At 42.5% G+C, this 18,472-nt stretch overlaps 1 protein-coding gene across 2 annotated transcripts in view; it reads right to left on the minus strand.

Annotated features, from left to right (window-relative positions):
- Positions 1-4,352: 4,352 nt before the first annotated feature.
- The window catches only part of MYO1E (myosin IE), a 160,477-nt gene continuing 146,357 nt past the window's right edge, over positions 4,353-18,472 (minus strand). For both annotated transcript variants that reach the window (XM_056572455.1, XM_056572454.1), the window contains exons 26-28: positions 17,505-17,703; positions 6,272-6,441; positions 4,353-5,445 (exon numbers count right to left, since the gene is read on the minus strand). In XM_056572455.1, coding sequence (XP_056428430.1) covers positions 5,369-5,445; positions 6,272-6,441; positions 17,505-17,703 — 446 coding nt within the window. In that variant the 3' untranslated portion in view covers positions 4,353-5,368. The remainder of the gene's footprint in view (positions 5,446-6,271; positions 6,442-17,504; positions 17,704-18,472) is intronic.

Consider the following 18,472-nt stretch of genomic DNA (forward strand, 5'->3'; position numbering starts at 1 on the left):
TGCAAGGACTTTCATGGTAGCAGTTCTAGTATTGTCATTTTTTAGAAATTAGATTGCTGAAGTTATTCGGGAACAAGTCAATCTGATTTTTTTGGATAAAGTTTTTTTTTCATTGCAATTGTAGATTCTGAGGACTTGTTTTATGTCTTATGTTGAAACAACCAGCTAGATCTGAGGTCTTCTGTTTTTTAGAATTTATCTACAGTAAGGTCTCAAGCACACGGCTCTGCAAAACAGAGTTCCTAAAATTTCACAGGAAATCCTCAGTGTGTGAATATACCCAGGATCTATAAAAACAAGAAATGGATCATTCACCTCATGCTTTTCCACTTATAATCAATTATAAAACTACAGTGGGGATCAAAAGTTTGGGCACCCCAGGTAAAAATTTGTATTAATGTGCATAAAGAAGCCAAGGAAAGATGGAAAAATCTCCAAAAGGCATCAAATTACAGATTAGACATTCTTATAATATGTCAACAAAAGTTAGATTTTATTTCCATCATCTAAACTTTCAAAATAACAGAAAACAAAAAAAAAAAAATGGTGTCTGCACAAGTTTGGGCACCCTGCAGAGTTAATATCTTGTACTGCACCTTTGGCAAGTATCACAGCTTGTAAACGCTTTTTGTAGCCAGCCAAGAGTCTTTCAATTCAATGAGGTATCTTTGCCCATTCTTCCTTACAAAAGTCTTCCAGTTCTTTGAGATTTCTGGGCTGTCTGTCACGCACTGCTCTTTTAAGGTCTATGCATAGATTTTCAATCATGATGAGGTCAGGAGATTGTGAAGGCCATGGCAAAACCTGCAGTTTACGCCTCTTGATGTAATCCCCCGTGGATTTTGAGGTGTGTTTAGGATCATTATCCATTTGTAGAAGCCATCCTCTCTTTAACTTCAGCTTTTTCACAGATGGCATCAAGTTAGCATCCAAAATTTGCTGAAATTTTATTGAATCCATTTTTCCTTCTACTCGTGAGATGTTCCCTGTGCCACTGGCTGCAATACAACACCAAAGCATGATTGATCCACCCTCATGCTTAACAGTTGGACAGAGGTTTTTTTCATTAAATTCTGTTCCCCTTCCTCTCCAAACGTACCTTTGCTCATTCCGGCCAAAAAGTTAAATTTTAACCTCATCTGTCCACAGAACTTGTTTCCAAAATGCATCAGGCTTGTCTATGTGTTCATTTGCAAAGTCCAAATGCTGATTTTTGTGGTGAGGACGTAGAAGAGGTTTTCTTCTGATGACTCTTCCATGAAGACCATATTTGTACAAGTCTCTCTTTATAGTGGAATAGTGTACCACAACGCCAGTGTCTGACAGATCTTTCTGAAGGGATTGTGCAGTCAAACGTGGGTTTTGAATTGTTTTTCTCACAATCCTGCAAGCTGTTCTGTCTGATATTTTTCTTGGTCTTCCAGATCTTGCTTTAATTTCCACTGTTCCTGATGACTGCCATTTCTTAATTACATTCCGAACAGAGGATATTGACATCTGAAAATGTTTTGCCATCTTCTTATAGCCTTCTCCAGCTTTGTGAGCATCAACTATTTTCAGTTTCAGATTTCTAGACAACTGCTTAGAAGAACCTATGGTGCTGATTGTTGGGGAAAGGTCAGATGAGTCTGGGCATTTAAAACATTTGAGATTGACATCACCTGGTCTTCCCAGATGATTGAGAACAATCCATGACACTGGCAGGTCTCCGCTTTGCAAAGGGGGCAGTGCATGCTATAAATTCTGCAGGGTGCCCAAACTTTTGCAGACGCCATTTTTTGTTTTCTGTTATTTTGAAAGTGTAAATGATGGAAATAAAATCGAACTTTTGTTGACATATTATAAGAATGTCTAATCTGTAATTTGATGCCTTTTGGAGATTTTTCCATCTTTCATTGGCTTCTTTATGCACATTAATACACATTTTTACCTGGGGTGCCCAAACTTTTGATCCCCACTGTATTAGTCATCAATATTGTCTGAGACATTAGTCATAAGATGTCAGGTGCCATCTGTTTGTAGTAAGGCCATAACTCATGGTGGCTAATGGCCATATCACAATCTGCTCTCATAACTGTTCTCTGCACAGCAGAAGGAAACATTTGCCAGTTATGGGTAGATGTGATCTGTGTAAAAGTCCCAGAAGTCACCAAGGGGAACATGTATCAATGTTGGTGTAGGTAGACTTTTTTTGTAGATCATTTGGGTTGGTCTACAATTGGTGCAATTGCGCCAAATTTACCATACTTGTGCAAGGCACATGATAAATTTTGTGCAAAGTTATAACTTTCCACACCTGATCTACACCTCACAGGGAAAAGTGGACACAGGGATTTTGTTCTATTGCTTTGAGGCTCGGATTCCATTGAGGTTTTTGTCCACCAGCAAAAATGCCAGAAAAACTGTCACAGCTTTTTCCTGCGTTTTGGCAGTTTTTCTTGCATTTTGCTGGTGTGTGTAAACAGTAATTTTTGTACCCTGTTGCAATTTTTTTCCCCCACTGCCTTCAGGTACCACTCCATGGGTCAGATGCAGAGTGCCCGGCCCACAGAGTGTAAGGAGGTGATGAGTAATGCATAGTATACCTTACCTCCGCCGGCTGTATAGTATACAGGGGTGCATAGTGTACCCATGTATACTGTACCTGAGCCCAAGGAAAGAGTTAACCCATGCTGCTGCTGAGCAGTTCTGGGTTGTCTTTGTGGGCTATCCTGTATATACACCCATCTATAGGTGATGTCTGCTTACTGTATCCTGTGTATACAGTCAACAATTGGAGGCTCTCTGTTACACACTGCAGTATGGGCACACTCCCCAGGGGAGAGGACCAAAAATGTCCTAACCTTTTCAGATAAGTGAATGTGGAGAACTAAATCTGCTTCTGTGGATTGCGACAATGTTTTTAATGTCAATAAAAAGGTTAATGAGGGCTGTGGATGAGTTTTTTTTTTTAATAAAATTTTTTTTCAATGTGTCGTATTTTTTATAATTGAATTTTCAGGCTTAGTAGTGGAAGCAGTCTTGTAGACAGAATCCATTACAAAGCCTGGGCTTAGCGTTAACCACAAACCAGCTAGTGCTAACCCCCAATTATTACCTCGGTACCCACCGCCCCAGGGGTGCCGGGAAGAGCAGGTACCGACAGGCCCAGAGCATCAAGAATAGCACTCCTGTGCTAAATTTGTAGACGTGAAAACTGGTGTAAAGGCAATGATACATGTCCCCCAAAGTATTTTCAGGAATAAGGTGCTTTATTGCATATCCTTCAAATTAAACAGGCTGAGGGTTGTGTAACTTAGTTACGCAACCCCCAGCCTGTTTGAATTGAAGGATATGCATATAAGCTCCTTATTTCTGAATATACTTGGCGAGTGCTGGGACATTATTTACACTGTTTCTGGGCTTGATCCACCATGTGTACCCCCCTTAACGAAAGCGCGGGCCAACTTATATACCTTCACAGTTGACTAACTGACCCAGCATTACAACAGCAGCCAAGTAAGACAAATATCGACAACAACCATGTGGTGTATCTTGTTTTGACTGGGGTCTATTAGACAAAGATCGACAAGGCGGTCCCTAGTGACCCTGAATCATTGCAAACAATGCCTCACATTGGCCAAGGAAAAATGTCAATGTCAGGTTGTCTATAGTGACCTGTAGAGAACCATTTCCTGTAAAACCATATGAATGACAGAATCCACATCTGGTGTACACTGCATGAATCTGTATCCCAGTGGTGCACTGTTAAGTGGGTGGTGTCAGTGTTATGGTCTGTTGAGTGTTTGCCTGGCATGCCCTAGGTCTGTTGGTCATCATACTACAATCCTTAAATGGTTATTGCTACAGGGACATGTTAGTTGACCATCTCCACCTATATCTTCAGAAATTCTCCCCTGACGTCACAGCGCAATATTTCAACAGGACAATGCTCAATGTCATCGGGCTCAGATCACAAGGGAGTTGTTGGAGGAATATGACAATAAATTCCCAACACTGTATTGGCTGCTAATAACACCAGAGTGTAATCCCATTAAACTTGTTTGGGACATGTAGAAATGGGATGTGAGATCTTCTATTCCTCTGAAAACGTGTACAAACTGATAAAGCTGCTACAGCTGGCATGGGTTGAGTTGAGTATGGATGATGGTTGCCACCTCGAGAAATCTGTTCCCTTATGTCTGCTAGCCATGACTGCCCAAAACAGTGGACCTACCAGTTGTTGAGTAGATGATCCTAATGCACTGACCATTATGTGTATTTTAGGTGTCAGTAATACCCTGGTACATTGAGGAAATAGTAAAGAAAGATTTGAGACACACAATCTAAAGTAATATTAGTATTCACAAATGCCTGGTAAACACCAATATGGATAAAAACATAATGGTATTTATTAAAAAGCCTATTACATGATGCAGAAAGCAAGTCTGCTTTGAATGGGCTGGCTTCTGTTAATCGGTATTCAGGAAATTTGTGACAGCTATGGAATTTCCATCGTATAACCAATAGCAAAGACTAGAAAGCATTAAAAACATGGTTCTAAGTGCATATTGTATAAGTACCTGATGTATTAGCATTAAAATCTGCCATAAGAGTACAGTAGAGTCCTATGTTATGCATCCATACATGTTTTATCATTTGATATATATATATATATATTTATATATATGTACAGTATATATGATTTGCTATATAAATTTACAGCTTAAAAGAATGAGATGCTCCCTGTAACAGGTAACAACATTCTATACCAAGATATTAACATGGGCCAGCCATATTTCAATATAAGGCTATGCAAGTGTGTAGTGACTACACATCTTGTATATGCAGTGCCTCGTGGAGCTATTTAGTTATCAATTATAAGCATATACACTCTTACTGTATCCAACTTCAATTACACTTCCCTCCATTGGTTAGAGATGCATTAGCAGCATATGAAACGTTTCCTTCATCCAGATGCACATGGAGAGAGGAACTGTGCATAAAAGTAATCTTTGTATAATTTAACATCAGTAAAGAGGCACTTACTATCACACAACCATCATTAGGTAGAAAACCCCAGCATAACTCCATTCACTCTATAACCCTCATGCCATTAGAAAGACATGTAACACACTGCTCAGCAATGCATTATGGGCAACCAGGCAGCAAAAAAGTCCCTAAATAAGATAAAGTGTAATAAATATCTTCCAGTTCAGGTCTTTGGTGTCCATTTTTTGTAGCATTAAGCTCTCACGGTGATACAATTTGGTATGGGCTTCTCAGGCAACATGCTACAAGATGAGGCACTTCTCCCCTATTTTTCAATTACTGGAAGGCGGTAAATAGAGAAGAGATACAGGCTCAGGTCTCATGTATGTAGGCCATCTTAGATCTTGGTGACATAATTATTAGGAAATAGTCCCTGTTTCCCACGTAGTCTTCCAGTCCACCAACCTGAGTGGTCTGCAAGTGAAAAGAAACATGTTGTTAAATCATCTATATACCACATGTGATCACTTTTGTCTTCACCTCAGAAGTCCCAACATTTCCTTGTGGAAAAGTGCTAGTCACGCGCATTTCCTTTTTAGGGTATATCTATTGCAGATTTTCCAAAGTATGCCTGAAAAATAATCCTGCATAAAACTGCCCCCATTCCTTCCTCTCAAGTTCAGTGTTTTGGAGAGATGTCCCCAATGCTACCTCTGTTATATTCATAAGGGTACAGTCACACTGGGGAATTCCATGTAGTGAACATTACCATCAGTGTGATTGGTCTTCCACTAGACCCATTCACACTGAGGAACTTCAGCAGCGGACAATACTGCCGCTGAAATTGTTCCGCACAGAGAATGAACATGTTCATTCTTTGTGCGGAAATCTGTGAGCACTGCATAGCCGTCAATGGTGACGGTGCAGTGCCATGTGGTCCCCTTCCATAGACATGAATGAAGGGGGCATGGCATGTCATCACATCGCCAGTCCCAGAAACACAGAGGTTTCTGAGACTGGAGCAGCAGCCTGGCACAGAATGCGGGTGCTGCATGGAGATTGCGGGAGGTCCCCAGCGGCGGGACCCCCGTGATCAGACCTCTTATCCCCTTTCCTTTAGATAGGGGATAAGATGTCTATGGCTGGAATATCCCTTCAAATTGCATGAAATGTGGCTCTGAATCCCTGGCCACTTTTCCAATACTCTAGGACATTGTGTGTGGATCCAAATAATCACTTATATACACAAAATGATATGTCTATATATATTCATGCACACATTTTGAACTGAGCCATTTACCTTCTTTGATAATCTCTATGATGTCATTGGCATTAAAACTAAGCTCATCTGTATCTTGTGCATCGTATGCATATAGGGCTTTGCACTGTGGCACTTGAGGTTTGGGCTTTGGCTGAGGTTTTGGTCTTCCTCCACCGGGAGGGGGGCGGTTTGTTGTCTGGCGACGAGCACTGTAAGGAAACAAAATGTATGTAAACATGAATGGGTTCTCAAATTTAGTCAAACGTTAGATTTTTTTTTTGTCCTATTAAATGATTTACCACTAGATGGAGCTGTTGTACAAGGAATCTATAAGTAAGGTTAGAAGGATTCTTTTTATGGCCATGAATGTACTGTCATTTCTATATTAAAGAGAGGGGAATTCTTCTCCACTACTAACGTGACAGGTTATCCTTTTAACAATAGCACAAATGTACAGCAATACAATTGACGCAGAATTATATGATGGAGATTTAAATATATATATGTTTATTTTTTTTTTTTTTTATTACACAGTCCATATTATTAGATAACCCCGCCTACACAAAACAGCAACTCCACCTACACAATTCAATAACATAAAAACATTTTTTTGTTTTATTTTACCATGAAATAATCCATGAATGGTAGAAGTAATCTGCACTTCATTTCCTTTCTATAGGCATTATTCCATACCTTGTGCACATAAAGTGTAACATTAGATTCCTAAGTAAACAGCACCCAGATTTCATATAAGAATAGCTAGGGATGAGAGACTCGAATCTGACGAATCAGACTTCGCTACGAATTTCAGGAAAATTTTTATTTGCAACTAATGTGAATATCGCCGCGATTCTTTTGCAAAGAATTGCTTAATTAAACTCCATTTAGAGCGGTCCAGGCTCCAGTGCATCTAAAATGGCGGATCCACATATGATGATATGGGGCAAGGAACTCTGGGAAGGCGGGAACAAGGGTAGGAGCGATGATCCTGAATCAAATACAGGATGCAGTCTATCAGCAGCCAGTCACACCTGGAATGTCACAGCCCTATATAATTGGCAGGCATATTGCAGCCAGTCACTTCAGCCTTTCACTGCAGAGATAGAGAGGGACAGAGCAGTGTGTTGCACAGAAAAGCTTTTTCCAGCAGCAATTCACCTCCTAGTCAAGTCAGCGTTCTATTGCACAGAGAGAGGGGCAGAGAGCAGTGTGCGTTTCACAGAAAAGCATTCTTACTGCAGCAATTTACCTCCCAGTAGTTACTGTCTACAGCGTTCTATTACAGAGAGCAGTGTGTTTCACAGAAGAACAGTAGTGATTCAGCTCAAGCACAAATCCTGCCTATAAGCACAGATGAGAGAGAGAGCATGCGCAATTTTGGGTGTAGTACACAGCGACTGTGTGCTGCAGCACTGATGTGCACTGCGGGTGTTGTGCACAAATACTTTTTTTAGCATACTGTAGCACATTTTTCTCCCTTCATAAGTGCATACCACATACGTACATCTAGGTGGTGCACTATTTTGTTCCAGTTCAAGTCTCAAGGGCCTAGATACTGTGAAAGGACAGCCAAAAGCACACACCTGCTGCTGTTTTAGACAAATACTGTTAAGCGTACTGGAGCGCATTCTACTGCCCTCATAAGTGCATACCACATACGTACATCTAAGTGTTGTACCATTTTGTTCCTGATAAAGTCTTAAGGGCCTAGGTACTTAAAAGGACAGCCAAAAGTACACACCTGCTGCTGTTCTAGACAAATACTGTTTTAAGGGTATTGTACTCCCCTCATATACGCACTAAGTATGTCATGCAGAGAAGTGCCAGGACATGCACAGAGGAGTGGCAGAGGTCACTGCAGACTAGGGCCGAGTGGCAGCAGGAGTGGCCTTAGAAGTATCTTATGCTGTGCGTTCAGCTCCACTATTCAGTGAAAACGATCTAATAGAGGACAGTCAGCACCTACTGCCCAGCCAAGAAGTTGAGGAGACATCTGCCGCTTCCTCCGCTAGGCGGTCAAGTAGTGATGAGGAGAGTGACGTGGGAGGTGGTGTTGACAGCATTCAGGTTCCTGAAGCGGACACTGTTGAGAAACCTGAAAGGACATCGGTGACGTGCAGACACTTGTTGATGATGATGAAGCCAATCTCAATTGGGAGCCGGAAACAGAATCTGCTTTATCATCATCAGGAGAAGAGGGTTACAGGTTGCCCGTGAGGCAGCAGATGAGCCAGCAAGGTGGTAGCATGGTTGGCAGTCAGCATGATGGCAGAAGTAACAATTCTGGAGCCAGACGTGCCCGGGGGAGACCACCTGCTTCTTGGCAACCTATCTTCCCAGGAGGTAGTGGAACAGGGGTTCCTGGAGACAGCGGCAGTAGCAGTCAATTAGTGCGGACTGATGGTGGGAAAATCAGCTACTCAGCGGTGTGGCAGTTTTTCATCAAGCATCCGGAGGAGGTTAAAGGGGTTATCCAGGAAAAAACTTTTTTTTTATAAATCAACTGGCTCCAGAAAGTTAAACAAATTTGTAAATTACTTCTATTAAAAAAATCTTAACTTCAGAAGCTCATAAGTACTGAAAGTATTAAGGTTGTTCTTTTCTGTCTAAGTGCTCTCTGATGACACGTGTCTCGGAAATGCCCAGTTTAGAAGCAAATCCCCATAGCAAACCTCTTTTAAACTGGGAGTTTCCCGAGACACATGTCAGTGAGCACTTAGACAGAAAAGAACAACCTTAACTTCAGAAGCTCATAAGTACTGAAAGGATTAAGATTTTTTAATAGAAGTAATTTACAAATCTGTTTAACTTTCTGGAGCCAGCTGATGTATATAAAAAAAGTTTTTTCCTGGAATACCCCTTTAACCTGGCCACATGCAAGATGTGTCGGCAGAAGGTGAAACGTGGCCAGGGTCCCAATGTTAGCACCTAGGCCCTGCGTCAACATATGCTGCACCACCATAAAGCGGCCTAGGAGAACCGTGGCTCCGATGTGGTGGTCAAGCCTCCTGCATCACCCAGTGGCACGCCACTCCCTGTTTCAGCCAGCCAAGGCTCCACCACCTCAGCCTAAGGGAGCTGTGTGTCAAACCCTCCTTCTGTTGCTCCAGATGTTCCTTCTCCTCCTAGTTTGAGTCAGTCATTCCGCCAGCAATACATCGGCAAAGCCATGTCCAAGAGACAACAGTATGCGCCCACTCATCCAACAGAACAGAAGCTGAATGTGCTCCTGTCCAAATTGCTGGTGCTGCAGTCCCTCCCTTTTCAAGTGCAGGATTCTGCACCTTTCAGAGAACTGATGGCTTGTGCCGAGCCGAGGTGGAGAGTCCCAAGCTGTCATTTCTTAGAGAAGGCAGTACCAGTCCTGCACAATTTTGTGGAAGAGAAGGAGGGCCAGTCATTGAGCCTGTCAGTGTGTGCCAAAGTGCACGGCAGCACCAATGTCTGGAGCTGTAACTAAGGTCCGGGACAATGCTTGTCCTTTACGGCCCACTGGGTGAATGTGGTTCTTGCACAGCCACAACAGCAACTTGGACAGGTCACACCGCTTCCTCCTCCACGCTCTCAGGACGTTGGTCCTGTGACAGTGTGCGACTCTGCCGCCTCATCATCCTAAAAATAAATGCACAGTTCTGAATACCAAATTATTATTAATTCAGAAGTATGCTACAATTCTTATGGATAGTATGGTAGCAATTCTTGTAGATATTGAAGTGACAACTAGGTAGGTTATATGCACTTATTGTGAAAGCAGTTCATTGGTGGCGCAGCAGAGAGTTCAGCAATAATTAATAAATTTCATGACAGTTTCGCAATGTTGTTAGTATAGTTATGTGGTCATTAGTAGTGGGACATAGGGTTTGGTGCAAGGAACCACTCACCGACCATACAGGTAATTGAGAGATGTACAGTCCGGGCTGGCACGGAGGCGTCTGGCACTGGAGGTAATGCCAGTCTGCGGAGTAGAGTCTCAATGGTCTGCGGCTGGCACGGGATGGCGTCCGGCCCAAAAGAGAAGTATATTGTAGCAGGTATGGAGGAGACCGCGGTGAGTTCTATGGAGGTGCGGAGGTGGAAGCCTGCATCCTCGTGTTGCTGATGCGCTAATAGCGCACGAGTGAGAGTGGCCCCGAAACAAGGGGCATCCAGCTGTTGCAAATGTCCAAACTGGTAGCTGGCATATAAGATGGTATTCAGACTGGTGGTACCATAAGTAGATAAATGGTGCTAAACGCGTTTCAAGGCACGGGCCTTTTCTTCAGTAGCGATAAATCATTATTGCTACTGAAGAAAAGGCTTGTGGCCTTGAAACGCTTTTAGAACCTTATCTACTTATGGTACCACCAGTCTGAATACCATCCTATATGCCAGCTACCAGTTTGGACATTTGCAACAGCTGGATGCCCCTTGTTTCGGGGCCACTCTCACTCGTGCGCTATTAGTGCATCAGCAACAAGAGGATGCAGGCTTCCACTCCCGCACCTCCATAGAACTCACAGCGGTCTCCTCCATACCTGCTACAGTATACTTCTCTTTTGGGCCGGACACCATCCTGTGCCAGCCGCAGATCATCAAGACTCTACTCCGCAGATGGGCATTACCTCCAGTGCCGGACGCCTCCGTGGCAGCACGGACTGTACATCTCTCCATTACCTGTATCGTCGGTGAGTGGTGTCGTGCACCTAACCCTATGTCCCACTACTAATGACCACATAACTATACTGACAACATTGCGGAACTGTCATGCAATTTATTAATTATTGCTGAACTCTCTGCTGCGCCACCAATGAACTGCTTTCACACTAAGCGCATATAACCTACCTATTTGTCAATTCAATATCTACAAGAATTGCTACCATACTATCCATAAGAAATGTGGCATACCTCTGAATAAATAATCATTTGGTATTCAGAACTGTGCATTTATTTTTACAATTTTATTTTTATATTTTTATGCTTTACAATTTTTAACTGTACTATATCATCTTCAGCTCCTTCGCCTGATGCACGGGCCCTGCTAGGGCATTAGGAGAATTTTTACCAATGCTTATTTCCACCTAAAAACCCTGGGAAATTGCAGTGTTTGTAGGTGGAAATAGGGAGAGGTTCCTGTGTGGGGCCTCTATTTTTAAGGCGAGTAACACTTGCCAAGAAGGGAATTAATAATGCGGGAGTAGGGTCTTACAGGGGAAGTTTTTACCCCACCGGTTACAATGAACCATGCGTTGTTCCCTTCCACCTTTTAGAGGTCTTTGCATCACATCAATACTTTGTGGTATAGGTGGCACATGGTGTTTTTTGCAAACCCTTCCTTTTGTTTGATTTAAAAAAAATTGGGGGGGGGGGGGGGGTCCATATATTTTATACTAAGCATATTATTAAAAGTTAAGTTTTACGTAATGCATATCCTCAATACTTACTTGTGCACACTAACCCTTTTACAATAGAGACCGTTTTCTTCTTCCTACCTGCCTCAGCTACTATTCTGATCCTGCCACCCGCCTGATGCCAAGTTCTCCTTTTTTCACCCACCTTCGTCACCGGGTTCTGGTATTGCCACCCACTGCCCCACTCTGTTACCGGGTCACTTTCAGGACTCCTGATGCTGCTGCTGCCGCCACCTCCAGGCTGTCTCATTCTGCCACCATATGTTCTTCTCATGCTGATGCCAGCTCCAAGCTGTCTCATACTGCCAGCATATGTTCTCTTCATGCTGCTGCCACCTCCAGGCTGTGTCATTCAGGAACTATATGGCCTCCTCATGCTGCCGCCACCTCCACGCTGTGTCATTCAGCAATTATGTGGTCTCCTCATGTTTCTGCCACCTCCAGGCTGTGTCATTCAGCCACTATATGGTCTCCTCATACTGTAACAAACTCCACGCTGTGTCATTCAGCCATTATATGCTGCCGCCAACTCCAGGCTGCGTCATTCAGCCACTATATGTTCTCCTCATGCTGCCGCCACCTCCACACACTGTCATTCAGCCATTATATGCTTCCGCCACCTCCATGCTGTGTCATTCAGTCACTATATGTTCTCCTCATGCTGCCGCATATTTCAGGCTGTGTCATTCAGCAACTATATGCTGCCGTCAACTCCAGGCAGTGTCATTCAGCCACTATGTGGTCTCCTCATGCTGCCGCCAACTCCAGGCTGTGTCATTCAGCCACTATATGGTCTCCTCATGCTGCCGCAAACTCCAGGCTGCGTCATTCAGCCACTATATGCTGCTGCCAACTGCCAACTTCAGGTTGTGTCATTCAGCCACTGTGTGGTCTCCTCATGCTGCAGCCAACTCCAGGCTGTGTCATTCAGCCACTATGTGGTCTACTCATGCTGCCACTAACTCCAGGCTGTGTCATTCAGCCGCTATATGTTGTCTTCATGCTGCTGCCACCTCAACGATGTGTCATTCAGCCACTATATGGTCTCCTCATGCTTCAGCTACATTCAAGCTGTGTCATTCAGCCACTATATGGTCTCCTCATGCTGCCAACACCTCCACGCTGCATCATTGTGCCGCTCTGCGACAGTGATTCTAATAGCGACACCTCTGATGTGCATGTCATACTGAATAACAGTATTTCACTAACCCAGCACACTCCATATGCATGTTACAGCAAGGCAAAGTTTTCTACACCCCCTATCAAGGCTCTCTGTAGGTCAGAAATAGTCGTTTTTAAATAGTGATTCGCTGCAAATAAAAGAAATTCAGAAAATTTGGCGAATCGGCCGAATCAAATTTTTCAAAAATTCGCTCATCTCTAATTATAGCCATACAATGAATTTAGCACTATGCTGTATGCTACATATTTTTCTTGGAATGGAACTGAATTTCCCTTGTGCAATGTGTCATATTTGTGGACAATTTGTATAGCTGTATATATTTTTTCTGCTTCTTCGTTATCAGACAGTTCTGCAGACTATGTATAATTTTGTGGACCAGGTCGCTTTCTTGTGTGTAATATTTGTTTCATGGCACATTTTATTGCGACCTGTGGTTTTACACTATACCCTTACTGTAGTTAAATCAACATTGTCTCAGTGAAGTTGGTCAGAAGCAGCTGCTGAGTACAAAGAGTCTTTCAGTTGCAGTGAGCAATTTTTCTGTGGTCTCTTGTTCCTCACAGTACAACCATATCTCCATTTGCTGCACAGCAAAACAAGGAAAACTGATCCTATATTCTCCTTAAACTGAAACATCTTTAAGGACTTTTCTGCTGTCTTCAAAATGCAACAAATAGAAAACCAGCCATTTCAACCCAAGCTTTTCCCAGATGATACATTTAGATTTGGCCTATATTTATGTATATTTAAAGATACAGTGGTAAGAATTTTTAGAAGGCTTAAAAAATTATACAAAAATATTTCCCACGAAACGTTATGATTGATATAAAAGTGGCGCACAACACACCAAAACAAAAAAGCTGTTAGGGGTACTTTCACACTTTGCACATTCAAAAAGTGGAAATACTGTTTTTTTTCCCATTTTTCTTTTTTTCCATGTTAGAATAATATTTTTTGATTAATAAATGTTTTGAGGTAATTGCCGATACCGATAATGCCCAAAATCGTGATTATTGGCCAAACCGATAATCGGTCGATCCCTACTCTTCTCTGCCCATCCCTGTGGAATACTCTTCTCTGCCTATCCCTGTGGAATACTCTTCTCTGCCCATCCCTGTGGAATACTCTTCTCTGCCCATCCCTGTGGAATTCTCTTCTCTGCCTATCTCTGTGGAATACTCTTCTCTGCCTATCCCTGTGGAATACTCTTCTCTGCCCATCCCTGTGGAATACTCTTCTCTGCCCATCCCTGTGGAATACTCTTCTCTGCCCATCCCTGTGGAATACTCTTCTCTGCCCATCCCTGTGGAATACTCTTCTCTGCCTATCCCTGTGGAATACTCTTCTCTGCCCATCCCTGTGGAATTCTCTTCTCTGCCTATCCCTGTGGAATTCTCTTCTCTGCCTATCCCTGTGGAATACTCTTCTCTGCCTATCCCTGTGGAATACTCTTCTCTGCCTATCCCTGTGGAATACTCTTCTCTGCCCATCCTTGTGGAATACTCTTCTCTGACCATCCTTGTGGAATACTCTTCTCTGACCATCCTTGTGGAATACTCTTTTCTGACCATCCCTGTGGAAAACTATTGTCTGCATCAAACTTCTCAAAATTTTCCCTTTGCCGGCTTACATGTTGTTATTCTGACCTTTTAGGCAAAAACCACCCAATGCTTACTTAAGAATCTGGACAGTGTAATGCTCATGCTGTGCACTTCAAAACAGAGATGGCTAGAAAGTTAATGGGTCACTGAGGCCCAGTCTACCTGCCATGCACAATGTATTGCTTGCAGTTCTACCCAATAAACAACATTAGCACTGAAAAAATGTCACCTGCTTGTTAAAAGCTCACAGGACTGTTCAGCCTTTCAAGTTAAAGCCATGTTCACACAGTGTATTTTTCAAACAAATTTATGAAAACCACCTACAGTCATGGTTGTAAATGTTGGCACCCATGAAATTTTTCTAGAAAATGAAGTATTTCTCACAGAAAAGGATTGCAGTAACACATGTTTTGCTATACACATTGTGTGTATAGGAACTAAACCAAAAAAGGGAGGAAAAAAAAAAAAAGCAAATTGGACATAAATGTCACACCAAACTCCAAAAATGGGCTGGACAAAATTATTGGCACCCCTAAAGGACAACTGCAGCATTCAAACACTGATCCCCTATCCAAGGGTGGGTCCGACTGCTGGGACCCCCCCCCTAATCTCCTGAACAGGGCCCCCGCTTTAGCGATCATGGAGAGCACTAATGTCTGTAGTATCGACCTAGAGAGGTCGACTGTACGCCTCCTCCATGCCCCCTCTCCATACAGTTCTATGGGAGAGGCGGGGAGACAGGAACGCTGCCTCTCCCATAGAACTACATGGAGGAGGTGTGTCTGCCGCAATGTCATGCTGCGTCCAGCATGCCTCCTGCACAGGAGAGCCGCAGGAGAGCGTTCAAACCCCCCGCGATCAAACGGTTGCGGATATGGGATAAGTTGTTTTCGGCCGCAGATGGCCTTTAATATTTGGTTGCACACCATTTGGAAAAAATAAATCAAATCAGTCGCTTCCTATAATCATCAATAAGCTTCTTACACCTCTCAGCCGGAATGTTGGACCACTCTTCCTGTGCAAACTTCTCCAGGTCTCTCTTATGGGAAGGGCCCCTTTTCCCAACAGCAATTTTTTGATCTCTACACAGGTGTTAAAATGCGATTCAGAACTGGCCCCTTCAGAACTCTCCAGCCCTTTGTTGCCATCCATTTCTGGGTGCTTTTTGAGGTTGTTCTACAGGAGATAAGGGATGCCATGATGGACCCTTAAGGACTGAGCATTTTTCCACTTTCATTTTTCCCTCCTTACATTTTGAAAATCATAACCCTTTCAATTTTGCACCCTAAAATCCATGTGATGGCTTATTTTTTGCGCCACCAATTCTACTTTGTAATGACGTCAGTCATTTTACCTAAAAATCTACGGCGAAACGGAAAAAAAAAATCATTGTGCAACAAAACTGAAGAAAAAATGCCATTTTGTAACTTTTAGGGGAATCCCTTTACAATTTTCGCCAAAAATGATACCTTCTCTTTATTCTGTAGATCCATACAATCAAGATGATACCCTACTTATATAGGTTTGATTTTGTCATACTTCTGGAAAAAAATCATAACTACATGCAGGAAAATGTATACGTTTAAAATTGTCATCTTCTGACACCTATAACTTTTTTTTTCCCCCCACATACGGGGTGGTATGAGGGCAAATTTTTTGCGCTGTGATCTGAAGTTTTTAGCGGTACCATTTTTGTATTGATCTGAATTTTTTATAGCTTTTTCTTCATTTTTTCATGATATAAAAAGTGACAGAAAATAAGCTATTTTGGATTTTTTTTTTACCTGTATGCCATTGACCGTGCGGTTTAATTAACAATATATTTTTTATAATTTGGACATTTCTGCACGCGGCGATACCACATATATTTATTTTTATTTACACTTTTTTTTATTTATTAGAAAAGGGGGGCAATTCAAACTTTTATTAGGGAAGGGGTTAAATGATCTTTATTTTTTTGCAATGTTATAGCTCCCATAGGGGGCTATAACACTGCACACACTGATCTTTTACATTGATCAATGGTTTCTCATAGGAAACCATTGATCGATGATTCTGCCGCCTGACTGCTCATGCCTGGATCTCAGACAGGAAGGTAGGGGACCCTCCTGTTGTCCTACAGCTGTTCGGGATGAAATCGTGGCGGTCCCGAACAGCCCCCTGAGCAAACCGGCAGTGTTTTAGTTTCACTTTAGACGCTGCGATCAACTTTGAAGGGTTAATAGTGCTATTGGCCATGGGTCCCGGAAGTTGTTAGAGGCCAGGCCGACCCGCTATGATGCGGAGCCATGCGGGAGCAGACTCAGGGCGTACAGGTACGCCCCAAGTCCTTAAGGAGTTAAATGTGAACTGATAGTTCGTGCTGACACTGATGCTCTCTGAGCCTGCAGGACAGCTTGAAAATCTTGGGAACTTATTAGGGGCTGCTTATCCACCATCTTGACTATTCTGCGTTGACACCTTTCATCAATTTTTCTCTCGCGTCCACGCCCAGGGAGATTAGCTACAGTGCCATGGGTTGCAAACTTTTTGATAATGTTGCGCACTGTGGAAAAAGGCAAATCTAGATCTCTGGAAATGGACTTGTAACCTTGAGATTGTTAATATATTTCCACAATTTTGGTTCTCAAGTCCTCAGACAGTTCTCTTCTCCTTCTGTCCATTAGTGTGGCACACACAATGGAAAGTGAACTTCTTTCCTTTTTATCTGCTTCCAGGTGTGATTTTTATATTGCCCACACCTGTTACTTGCCCCAGGTGAGTTTAAAGGAACATCACATGCTTGAAACAATCTTATTTTTCCACAATTTCGAAAGGTTGCCAATCATTTTGGCCAGACCATTTTTGGAGTTTGGTGTGACATTATGTCCAATTTGCTTTTTTCCTCCTTTTTTGGTTTAGTTCCAATACACACAAAAGGGAATACACATGTGTATAGCAAAACATGTGTTACTGCAATCCTTTTTCTGTGAAAAATACTTTTCTAGAAAAATTTCAGGGGTGCCAACATTTAAGGCCATGACTGTATATGTTCTAAATATCCAGTACATTAATCATACTTAGAAAGCAAAATGAATGATAAAAAAAGCACATGGCCTTACCCAGCAACACCTTGGTCTGGCACACGAAGGAAGTCCAAGCTTTGGAGCTGCAGTGGATTTCTGGCTGAACCAGCAGTTTGCCTTGGTAACGATGGGTGCTCCATTGGTGGATGTGATGTTCTAGAGTTGTTAAATTGCCTTCCAGACCTCTGCTGCTGCCCATATGGGTTATTCTGTATCAATCCATTCTGGTGGGACCCTAGAGAGACAAGATCTTACTTCACTGAATGAAATTACAAATTCAATTATTAAATGCATGGCATAGACAAGATCCCAAAGTATTCTCCTCATTACTTCACCACTTCCTTCCGGTTTCACTCATGTTGCATTAGCCAATAAGAATAAGTAAAGTGCCTGTAACAGGACTTACAGGTGCTGCTTCCTGCTTTTTGAAGGAGATGCTGCAACCACTATACTGGGTACACACTAGAGTAATGCAGACGCACTTTTTGCATCTGTATTATGGCTGGAAGTCCCGGAATGACTTTGGGTCTAATGACCCAAACTGACAGCATTATTGTTTATTTCATTAGCGTGAACCCACCATTAGAGATGTAATAATCATTGTCCTTCTCATACAGACAATGGGCCTCATTTACTAAGAGTTTCTGTTTTTTACTAGTGGGAAAAGACATGCAGGATTCCTCTCTATTTACTATTGGGAAAAGTCGGGAACATTTTCTGACCAGCTTTTTCTAGGTTGATATTTCCAGCCATTTACCCACAGGATTTTCTGTGAATTCAATAGTAAATCGGTCGGGTTGTGAAACCACGCCCCTTTTGCGACAGACCACGACCCTTTTCGGGTTTGTCGGATTTTTCAGGCACACACTGGCACAGACATGTCTCAGACAAAATAACCAGACAAAAACTGGTCGGTTTCAGCTTAGTAAAGGAGGCCCAATATATAGTTACATATAGTTAAACAATAGGGTTTTTATAAAGGTTTTGGCTGTTTTTTTTGTTTT

The sequence above is a fragment of the Hyla sarda genome, chromosome 4, assembly GCF_029499605.1.
Source record: "Hyla sarda isolate aHylSar1 chromosome 4, aHylSar1.hap1, whole genome shotgun sequence".
NCBI classification, from domain to species: domain Eukaryota; kingdom Metazoa; phylum Chordata; class Amphibia; order Anura; family Hylidae; genus Hyla; species Hyla sarda.